At 36.5% G+C, this 12,093-nt stretch overlaps 1 protein-coding gene across 5 annotated transcripts in view; it reads left to right on the top strand.

The window, feature by feature from the left end:
- The window catches only part of LOC105563582 (homeotic protein antennapedia), a 113,677-nt gene extending 101,853 nt beyond the window's left edge, over positions 1 to 11,824 (top strand). For all 5 annotated transcript variants that reach the window (XM_012015284.1, XM_012015283.1, XM_012015282.1 and 2 more), the window contains exon 3: positions 7,061 to 11,824. In XM_012015284.1, coding sequence (XP_011870674.1) covers positions 7,061 to 7,314 — 254 coding nt within the window. In that variant the 3' untranslated portion in view covers positions 7,315 to 11,824. The remainder of the gene's footprint in view (positions 1 to 7,060) is intronic.
- The last annotated feature ends 269 nt before the right edge of the window (positions 11,825 to 12,093 follow it).

Below are 12,093 nucleotides of genomic sequence, written 5' to 3'. Positions count from 1 at the left end.
AAAATATTAACTAGAGATGCATTAAACAGAAATTATTGGTATATACTTAAAAATATTAAGTTCTTTACAAGATAATAAAATGTTGTTCTAAAAGTAGAAAACAATCAAAGAGGTATCTACCAATACGTTTAAATATATTTAAAATATAAATATTTTCTCCTTTATACTCGTATAAATTATGACTTTTCTGATCTATACATATTTTTGAGGCGTGTTAAGAAAACCGTTTTAATTAAAATATTAACTAGAGATGCATTAAACAAAAATTATTGGTATATACTTAAAAATATTAAGTTCTTTGCAAGATAATAAAATGTTGTTCTAAAAGTAGAAAACAATCAAAGAGGTATCTACCAATACGTTTAAATATATTTAAAATATCGTATATGTTCTCCTTTCTACTCGTATAAATTATGACTTTTGTGTTCTATACATATTTTTGAGGCGTGTTAAGAAAGCCGTTTTAATTATAATATTAACTGGAGATGCATTAAACACAAATTATTGGTACAAAAATAATTGTAGTATAATTGTGAAAAAATCGCAACATTCTTGAACAACTTTTTAAATGTACAAAATTATTTTTACAATTTTTGGTACATTATTCAAATTTGGTACATAAATTAAATTGTGGAAAGAAGAAATATTCGATTTTTTTAGCCATGACTATACATATTTTTCTATTAATGATTGCTCGTACCATCTTTCGGTTAAGTTCAGAAGCAGGTCCCAAGTATCTGCTTCAGGACTGGCCGATAAACACTACGCTTATGACGACGCCGGGGCTTGTAGTTTACTGCCTGTTAAACGAAGAAAATGGCTCAAGTCCCTGAATGTGCTCACAGATGTCGGCACGTTTAAGAATGCTTCGTCTCATTCTCTCATCTCATTGTCGCTATAAATTCGATTTTGTCCATTTTATTACAAGAATTTTAAGTAATATCCTTTCGGATAAAAATGTATAGAAGCTCCCTTCTATCGTAATATTTTAATAAGAAAATAAAAGATTTTAAGAGAGAGAAAGTTGAATATTAATTGTAAAAATATAATTCATTATTTGGGATAATTTTATCTTATTTTATTTATATTTAAAATGTTTATTGTTTTTCTGTGATTTTGAAGATTATTTTACTTTGCGTTTATCTGTACTTTTATATTTTATGGAAAAATTTTAAATTTATACAAGTTTGAGAGATTCCTTATATCGAATTAATTACACTAGACGTAATCTGTTTTTTCTACATCGTGCTTTACAATTGGAATTAAATTATTACAATCAGACTTTCGTGAATTATGTACAACTCTATTTTGTGGATACTGTTGAAGTATTTGTGTGGTGAAATTGCCGAGATTTCTTGGCATCTTTTGTGGGACACGATACACGTAAGCTGAGAAATTCTGGCGTAGTTGCATTACAAAGTAAAGGCGTGCAAGTACTTGGAGATTTCCTGGATTATACCAAAGATTTCAAGAGACGCTGTTATAAGTATACATGGCACAATAGGTATTCTCCATTTTTCTGTATCTTTTCATTAGATACGTTTGTATCAAGATTTTGTCATAAAATCATTACGCAAAGAAAATTTTATTAATTGAGTGAGGTTTATTCGCCAGTGGAAATTAAACACAGAAAAGTTCTTTTAAAATCAATCAAACTTGAATAAAAGTCGTATATGTTTAAGTTACTCGGTCCTTTGAGCCCTACGTTTCGACCTCTTAATCGGGTCCTTTTCAAGTACAATCTGGAAACACATTTTAAAAAGTACAAGTCGCAATACAAAGAAGGGAATTTTTAGTACACAAGTATGTGTTACAAAGAAGTAAAACGCACCTAATGTTGACTGAGCGAATTAATTTAATACTGAAACAGAATGAGTTCATGAGTCTGTGGCAGCCAATTCATAATGTCATATCTGGAATTGTTACGAGTACATATAAATAAATAAATAGATAAATAGTGAGATAATAAGAGAAATAAATTAATTAATAAGTTAGTTGTAAGAGTAAAAAAACAGAAGTAGTAACTTAAATATATATTACTTTTATGCCAGTTTGGTCAATTTTAAAAGAAGACGAGTTTTCCCCGTGAAAATTTTATTATTCTAATGCGGTTTAAAATATTTAAAATAATTCTTATATTAAAATACAAGCGAAAGTATTGCCATATATCAAATTGGTGAGATTCGAAAATCTCAACATAATCTTTTTCACATTGGATAATACAACGTGCTTGCGACACACCGTCCACCATTTGGCATTCCGATCCCAAGTGTTGAGCCGAGAAAAGGAGACCGGCCATCGTTGCTTTTAATGCATGAGATAATTGCGACCTTCTGTGCGAAAAGATTTATGACATCTCGACTCCTTCCCCCCTCATATATTCTCAATCGGCAAATAAGCATGGCGTGATACAGTTACAAAGCTTCCGTTATTGCATACGTGCGTGCACGCTCGTATATTACATTCCTTATGTAAGGTATCCTGAAAAGTTTAGAACATATATTATTGACAAAAGAAAGTGTAAAACAATTCAATTAAACGAACAGATTTTAACACCGTGAAACGAACTTATTGCTCTTTCTTATTATACTTCCGTATCGGCCAGGAAAATAGCGTGTGAATGTATTAATATCTGATTATCTCTTTTGATATTATGCACGAAATACTAGCGTATATAAAAAATATTTTATTTGCTAAAATTTCGAAGTCATATAGTAAAATTTTATGAATTATTTAAAGCTAAAAGGGGATTTGATACATTAAAAATATGTTTATAAAATTTGTAGTCGTTGTTTGAAAGATGAATCAGGTTAGAACAAGTCAGAAGAATTAGCATTCTAAATTCCGATATGCATTTTATTATAATCCAACTAGCCGCTCAACAGATTGGTGGCCATAATGATGGCGGCTTCGTGAGATATTCGAAAAGCGATGGAGTTCAAAAGGGGCAGGAAAGGAGGAGCTAAAAAAGGTGAAAGACGAGAGGATATGTGCGTGTATACGTATGCACTCATATGTGTACATGCGAGTGCAAGAGAAAGCGAGAGAGAAAGAGAGAAAAAAAGAAAGAAAGAATTAGAGGCGGTAGGAGGAGGTGGAAGGGACGGATGATGATGATGAATGAATCCACAGAAATCCTGGGACCGTTTTCTTTTGGAGCTCCGCCATGGAGGCAATTGTGAACGATATGGAGGTCGCGGTTTGATTTCCTATTCGATATTTGGCTAAAATTCAACACTCGAAAGACAAAACTGTGTCCCTATTTTGTTGCACGCCGTTTGATTTATTCGTTTACGTAACGTCCAACAATCAATTTGGGCTCTTGTGTAGAGTAAAAAATTCCTATTTGTCACAATTTAATCTCGAGTTTTTATGGGACAGCCATATTGTTTGTATCTAGAGTAGCAGGTGCAAGAAAAAGTAAATTTTAATGCTCTGAGTGATACCGTAAAGATGCATATGTCGCAGCGAGCCGTTCCCGCTGCTCATTATCTCGACCTTCTACCTCGGGGCTCTTTCAGACTCCATCTTCTTGTCCGCCTGTCTGCTCGTCTGCCCGGAAGATAAAAAAGAGGAAAGCGAAAGCAAAGGAGGAAAAACCGCCTATCGGGTACTCTCGTCTTCTTGGGGGTTTCTGAAATTCTCTCTATGAATGTTAGCGGTCTTGATATTTTTCTCTTTTGCCGACAACTTCTGTGGAATTCAGTTTATTTTAGTTCAGCCGTATAAAATATTTAAATAGGTCTATAATTTCACATGTGAAATTATAGTTTTAATAAATAAATAAGTACGTATCTAAGGCGTGGTAAAGTCGAACATCAACGTTTTAGGATCTGGTCCATTTTATAAGAATTATTTGTACACTTATGAGAATTGTTAAAAATGAGAATAAATATTGTCTGATCTCAAAATACACACTCAAAATGGAAACATTTTCTAATCATTTCTTATTATTACTATTCTCTTTTCTGCATTATTTTTGTATAGACATTTCAAAGAATATATATATAATATAATATATTTTTTAAGGATATATTAAAATCTTTAACATTTTAGAACAAAATTTTAAATTTACATCATTAAAAATTGTCACATAACAAACGGAATTTCACTTTGTCGTTTTTGTTACAACCGGGTGCTTATTCAAGTAAATGTTGAGATGCGATCCAAACAATTTCGCACAATTAAAATATTGCTGTCCGTCAACGGTGTAAATATAATCCAAGGCTGGTTGGATCATATTTATACCGCGAGCAAATGATGAAATAAATGGTACTTCTAAGATATCTAATCGAAGAGAGTTTCAAGGTCTGGCCTTCTAGTGCCCACGTAAAGCTTAGCTTAATTGGGCAGCGAGTGGTGGCCGCACCTTATTAGCGGGTTACAACATCCGGCTAGCTGTTAATCTGAAAAGTCCTGCGTGTATCCTGCGGCGGGCCTGAAAGACTAGTCAGGCAGGAGGGGAAGTGGAGATGCGGAGCAACTAGCCTATAATAAGCCGCACGGTTGTGTACGTTCTGTTCTGTTTCGTTCCTTCATGCTGCGCCAGTGAAGGCAGACCCATAAATCTCCCGGGCATACTCCAGGGGACATTTGATCCTTGCGTAACCCAACGCCGTTAATTTATTGCTCCGCGTTTAAAGTCACCTCCGTCCGCGAAAGCTGTGGCAGCGTCGGTACGCCGGTCCGGCGCAAACTTAGGCCATCGGTATGACTTTCTTATTACAGGATTTCTTTCCATATGTGCGCGCGTGCTTGCGCGCATGTGTCACGCAGTATCCTAGAAATATCAATGGAACCGCAGGACTCCACATTATAATAAATTATTACGCGCGAAATGACGCATGAAATGTACAAGGGCATCGAATCCAAAAGTATAAACTCTGGATTTTAACATTTAAATTAAAAGAAATTAAATTTTAACATTTAAAGTTTAACACCTTTAAGTATTACAGTTTCTACATTTCTATTAGCATCTGTTAAGGATACTTTTCTTCTCGCGATATGCAACATCAGTTTCATTCTTTTTACATTATAAAAACATTTAATCATATTGGTAGGCACGTCTGAGAACACAAAATTGCTGTCCCTTTAATTAACCCCTGCACTCGACTCACGTACCATTGTCTAATTCTCATAGCGAGATATACCTAATCGATATTTTAGTCTTCAATGATCACATCGATCGGCTCGGAAATTTTATAGGTTTTAGCTCATAAATAATACAGACTCGTCTCGATGCAGCGTTTAATAATTCATTTCTTTGCTCTGCAACATCTAGTGGCATGAGAGAATTTATGGGCGAAGTGACCTTTCGAAACAAACCTGATTATTACGCCGCATCAGCTTGGGATTATCTTTATTTAAAGTGGTCGTAGATGTATTTCACCTTATTTAAAACTTATATATTTGTAGACTGATATATAAGTTTTAAATAAAAATATACATTGGATGCCTGGAATTTCGTTTTAAAAACGACGTACGATTACGGTTGCGCCAATATTTTACAAATCAATTTACTAATCAGTTTTAATCACATCTAAACTTTGGCTACGAATAAGATTTACTCGTTTTCAAACTGCAGAATAAAATCCTATAAATAAAATTATATAAATAGCTCATAAATATAGATCGGAATTTCCTGAGTGTCGGTGCATTTGAACATGCTCCATGTATTTCCCTGACGCTTTGATGATCTAGCGTTAGATCTAGAACATGATCTTCATTAACGGTGTGACGAATGAATATTAATAGGATGCGGCTTTCACAGAGCGCTTGACAGTCATGACATTTTTCTGATGCGGTACACGATTCAATAAAGGCATTTATGAAAACTTCGCTATCATACTTCATATCTATTTATTATGCGACGCGATCGTTGTAATTACTCGTTTATAATATTTATTTTATTTTTGGTGGAATAGTAAATGGCTATCTTCTTAAAACGACGGAGGGAAAGAGAGCCAAGGAAGTTGCCTAAATCGTTAAAGCTTATAAGAGAGCGCTAGAGATTGGTATGTTGTTAATTTGAGAGCGTAGCCCAAGGGAGGGAATAAGAGGGCATGTTCCCAACTTTCTCTATCCTCTCCTCTTCGTCCCTGTCTCCCTCCCCCCCCCCCCTCTCTCTCTCTCTCTCTCTCTAACGCGTGTTTTTTCCCTCTTTCGCCGTATCTCGCCCTCTTCGTCTATTCGAACGGTTCAGGAACCTACGCGATCTCTCCATCTCTCTCCGGAGCAGAACCGCCATCCATCTTCATCGGCCGACAGCGCGACGGGCGGCGTTTGCCTCGAATGCTCGCCAAGGAGTTTTCTTCTTCTTCTTCTTCTTCTTCGTCTTCTTCTTCTTCTTCTCCTTCTTCACCTCTCCCCTCCTTACTTTCCAGTTCTCATCCCTACGCCTCTTCTTCCTTCTTCCCTCCCTCATACCATTCTGAAGCATTCTCGTTTTGCTCTCTCACACTCGTATGGCGGGTTAACCGAACCAAACCCTTTGAGGTTTATACCTTGTAAAGTTGCGAGACTTCTCACACAGAGTCAACTCGCTCTGTCTCCTTAGTACCTTCCTCCGTTCTTTCCGCCTCTCTCGCTCTCTTGGCAACCATAATTAATATTCTTGTTCGCGATTCGTGTACCGCGCGCCGACCGCAGATCATATCGCGGATATCGCTAAGGTATCTATCATATGCGGAACTGCATTTACGATGCCGAGTTTTTTCTTTCTTTTCAGTCGCGGCGGTATTTTCATTTCGTTAAAGTTTACAGGAACCTCCATCGGCCGGTTAAGCCGATCGCAGGCTGTGGTATTTATTAAATATGCTACTCAGCTGGTCGTCTCTGTAGCTTAAAGATAAGATGGCGAAGCATTCGCGTCTATGCGAGCGCAACCACCATCCGTCAAAGGATATACTCTAGCGTTTTGTAATATTTGAAACATCTTGTATATGGCAGCTTTAAGCTTGTTTCGTTTGTTTGTTTAGCGTATAGATATATAGCGTAATAATTTTAGAACGCATGTACGGCGATTTATATTAATTTAGGATTTCAACTTGTTTCGTTTCAGAGAGGAAACGGGGCCGGCAGACCTACACACGATACCAAACGTTAGAATTGGAGAAAGAGTTTCACTTCAACCGATATCTCACTAGGCGGCGACGCATCGAGATCGCACACGCGCTATGTCTGACGGAACGGCAGATAAAGATCTGGTTTCAAAACAGACGGATGAAGTGGAAGAAAGAGAACAAGACGAAAGGCGAGCCGGGCTCGGGCGATGGCGACACTGAAATCTCGCCGCAGACGTCGCCGCAGGGTTAAAAGAGCTCCGAGGAGTGGAACTTCCTTTCCACCTCTCTCAGGGTCGTTAATACCTTGTTTCCAGCACTACCTCCTCCCCACCCAAACCCCCCAATCCTCATCGATGACCTCCAAATGATCCCTCTAAGCAATGACGCTTATTTTGTCGTGTTAATCATGTTGCTTGTACCAAAAACGAAGCAGATGACGATGAAGGCGAGAAAGTTGTGGAAGGACCCGTAAGAGCGCTCGATGACGAATAGACGATAAGAAGAAAACTTACGATAAACCCCAGAGACGAGAAGAGGCAGGAAGAAGAGACTAAAACGAAGCAAAGACGCACAAACGAGTCAGTAGAGGATTTGCGGGAATGTGCGCGAATATAAGGTGGATCAAGATTATTGATCGACGAGAGTAAACAAAACTGGATCACATGCTAATCAGAACCGCGTCAACCTCTATTACATTTAATCGATTATTGTATACTAAAGCCCATATATATATAGGCTATATATACATCTATATATAGCCTATATACATATATACGTACATGCATACATATATATACATTTATGTATATATATGGATGAAGATGCACGTGTAGTTTAATGTGAAATCGTGGGAGCGAGTGACCGGTTGGTACTACGCACGCAGAAGATGTGGTTCGGAATGATAGAGTATTAAGAGTTAAATCCGCTGAGAAATGAATGATACGCGCGAATCTGAATACGAGTACGGTAGGAAAAAGAAAAGAGATCGTGTTGAAATCTTAGGCGAGCATTTTATTATTTATTCTCTTACATCGTAAAGTAGAATTGTAGAACGATCAGTAGAATAGTCGTACGAAGATGTCCATCGCGTCTGTATTTAGCGATAGGTAAGCGGTTTAGTGTCCTTAGAGGATTGTTTAGATAGATTTCTTTCTTTAATACCGCCGCGCGCGGTGGCTCTAACGAGGATATTTATGATTCGTGCCAAGTGTGATCTTCGAGAATGTGTTTTGATCAAATTCGAGGGGAGGATTCGAGTAACGGCGGGATACAGCAGGTGGACAGAAAGAAGAGCAGTGCGGAAGCGGAAGAGGAAAAATCGTCAAGCTTATCGTCTTAACCTGGGAACAGTGATACAAGTGTGTGCAAAACTAATTCCATGGAAGATCGGTGGATTCTCATGTATAAATATAAAGGTCATGGCGTTGTTTTTCAAATGTCGTATGCGGAAAAGGCGACCGTGAATAAGACAGACTAGTGCTGAATGATTAAGTGAATATGAAAAAGAGAAAAAAAAACAGCGCCCTTCGGCGGAGCAGAGTCAAATGGACTTGACATTACTTCATCAGCGTCATCGCAAGGTTAGTCTTATACAGATTGCTAATGATATGCAATTATCGGTTAAATTACTTTGTTTCTCGTTGAATCATCGCGCATTTGATAAGAACAGTAAGCTTTCGAACACCAACGGAATAAGCTTACATTTTCGTGTACTTGATGATGCATAAAACTGTAGCTTATCCGTTTTACTAGCCGATAGTTAGGAAAGTTTGTTCCTACCACGCATATTGCTCAAAATACGAGTATATAATGTACATAAGCAGTTCTTTCCTAGCTAAAAAGCGTGTCCGCTTGGAAAAGGATGTTGAAATTACCACATTTCTGACGGTGTTTTTGACAATTTAGCAATGTATATTTAAGAAATTTGTATTTTACTTACTCAAGAAACTTTCTTTAGTTTGTACTTGTAATAGTTCAAATGACTTCAAAAGACAATTATTTGATATTAAGATATTTGATAGCATCTAATGATAATATTGAATGTCTCTGATATTAAATAAATGTACGTAGCGTAATATATCTTTTACAATGTTGGACATGTCATGTGATCTCGATTAAAATTATTTTCTTTAGAATTTTTTTAAAAGAGCAAATGCAACAGTTATACTCGTAATAGTGTTGCAATTCTTCTTTCTGCTGTAAATATTGAAAGAAGCTAACTCAAAGGACGAAAGTTTATTTGCATTAGTAGCTATCGAAAATTTGCTCTTGCTCCGCGCGACATGACGCCAAGTTACCAAGTGTTATAATACATAGCGTATTTTTGGAATAGGATGCTTTCGGCATGAAACCGCTTGGCACCTTAATAGCAGCTTGGAGCTAACCAAAAGAAATTCTTTTTATTATGTACATACAATAATTTAATTGCATCATTATTCCAACCAATTATACTTAGCTCTTTCTAGTACAAAGTCAATTCGAACAATCTTTATTTGATTCTCTCAATTGACAATGAGTGATATTGTGCTTCTTTTGTAAATTCTTTTCTACTACTATTTACACGAGACAATTATAACGTTTTTATTTATCCACGTGACGACACACTCGATGAGTGAGAAATGACCCGATCAGCAAGAATCCAATTTGTTAGACTTGTATATTGAAACGAGCGTGTTAAGTGTGGCAAGCGGTATCAGAGCACTCGTCAACTCGATCGTCTGATCTAGTTCGATGAATTGATTCGATTATGCCGTATCGGGAGATTCAGGAAAGCCCGGCCACGTTGTAGCCAGGCGAGCCCATATATTCCGCCGCGGTGAATTATTGTGCTGTGTTGTAAACTTAGATTCGACATAATTATTTAGTGTATATCTTGTATACACCATAATTAATGATATACGTAATAAACGATATTAATAACCGCGTGCTAATTATGAACAGCGATCGAAAATGCCTGTAGAGGTGGTCAATCTTCTAACTCGCTACAGAATTCGGCTCCTTACCATCTCTTCATTGAGAGAGATAGAGGCGGAGAGAGAGAGAGAGAGTGGCATAAGTCGTGTAATCGATATACGTAACGTATGGTCCAGCTCGTACGTCGACCGAGCGATGTGTGACCAGCCTTTCCTTCTCGAGAAATTTATTTATGTAAAACTCTTTGTCCTTGAGGAGCAACGAACTGTGTGAAATCTGCGGAAAATCCGCGGCGGTCGCTCGCTATCGCGCGCGTTAGAAGGCGCCCGTTGTAATCTAGCCAATCATACTCTCGCGAAAGAATCCGTCATCTTTTACATTTTTGTTTCGTTGTTCAATTTTGCGTAATTTGGATATATAGAAGTTATTATTCTGCAGATTCTTTTGCCGCCAGTTACGCTGACATTTTCTTCTTAATCCTTGAAGTACAACAATTGTACAATTGTATTAGTGATGCGTGATTCGTACAAATTCGTACGATATTGGATCGTTGCATATTTTACCGCGAGCAAATTGCACGTAGCGTTTAACCGTTGAACAAGTAATATTATTTTAATGATAGAGAAGGGGATACGATTCGTGAAATTCTAAGCTTCTTATCACTTCTAGCAAGGAACATCCTTTAATATCAGTTATTATAATATTATGGCCGAAAGAAAATTTCATATATCCAACTTCTAGAGATCGAGCTAATCATTTTCTTCTTAAATTGCTAAAGAGACAACGATAATAATCTGTGAGATGAGATTCTTATGATTTGCTATGTGCACATTATTACTTTGTTATCTGTCGAAATTGTAGTATATATACGTTTACATTCGAGATACAGTACCGATCTGTCAAATCGAAGATTATTTGCATACATCTAATTCGATTGTAATGTGTACAAAAGTTGAATAGTGCAATAAAATATGTTTAAATAAAATTTAAACGAAGGATACGATGGACTTCGGTGCTGTACAAGTAATAATTGTGGTGGGCGATCGCCGTGGATACGTACGCAATTAAAGAAAAATAAACTTTTGTATCTATTGGATAGCGAACCTATTACTTATAGATTACAAATATATACATATATTATATATAACGCGAGAAGGGAAATTCATAATATTAACTGGGAGGAATAAAATGCAAAATATATATTTTAACTTTACTCATATATATGCGCATTAAATTACAAGATATACGTAAATTAAACCAAGTACCGTGAGTGTATGCAAAAGTAGAACGTAAAACTGAACGTAAATGCAACAGTGTGTGTACGTACGAAGTATGTCACTAAAATAGTCCGTATTCGATAAGAGTAACATCTAAAATTTAATTCATAAAAAAAATTAAGAAATAGCGTTAAGTAAACGGGTATGTGTCGGTTGCAAGTGAATGGAGGTGGCGGTCGTGAATTTTTAATTGGATTTTCGTCTAAATAAAGAAACCGTATATCCGCCATTAAGCGTACACCACGGGAGAGCAACGCGCAATGAAAATTTTATTTATTATTGTCCACAATACGCGAGAGAGCGGCGGCACTTGCAAAAAAAAGAACATTGTACATAAGTCCGATCTTTCTAACTAGGCTATCCGCAAGAAAAAAAAACGCTACCAGATAAGTAGAACAAAGAGAAACGAAGAAATATAAGAAGTAATGCTTGTCAATGAACGAGTAATTTTCAAACCGTAATATTGTTTAGTCCGGTAATATTTATTGATACATGTTATATATACCGCAAAGTGAATCTTTCTGTTTGTTTAATTGATTATACAATAAATATTTTTTATAATGTACTAGATAAAGTTGTAGGTATTTATATATACCATTATTCTAACACTTCCTTGAGTATCTCTACGAAATGACGTGGCTCGGTAGAGATTACGAAATCCTTATGCTGATGTACTTTCGCATATCCAATCGTTTTTATCGGATTACACGTGTAAATACGAAACGACGTTTAAAAGAAGAAATGACGCAAAACCCACGTTCTCGCATATTCAGATACTTTGCCCCTTCGATTCTTTAATCTCATCTGATTTTCGATTATGCCGACATTGAATAAGTAAA

Source organism: Vollenhovia emeryi, unplaced genomic scaffold (genome assembly GCF_000949405.1).
Source record: "Vollenhovia emeryi isolate VEMERY1.0 unplaced genomic scaffold, V.emery_V1.0 DF939174.1, whole genome shotgun sequence".
In the NCBI taxonomy this organism is placed as follows: domain Eukaryota; kingdom Metazoa; phylum Arthropoda; class Insecta; order Hymenoptera; family Formicidae; genus Vollenhovia; species Vollenhovia emeryi.
This window is presented reverse-complemented; position numbering and strand designations above follow the sequence as displayed.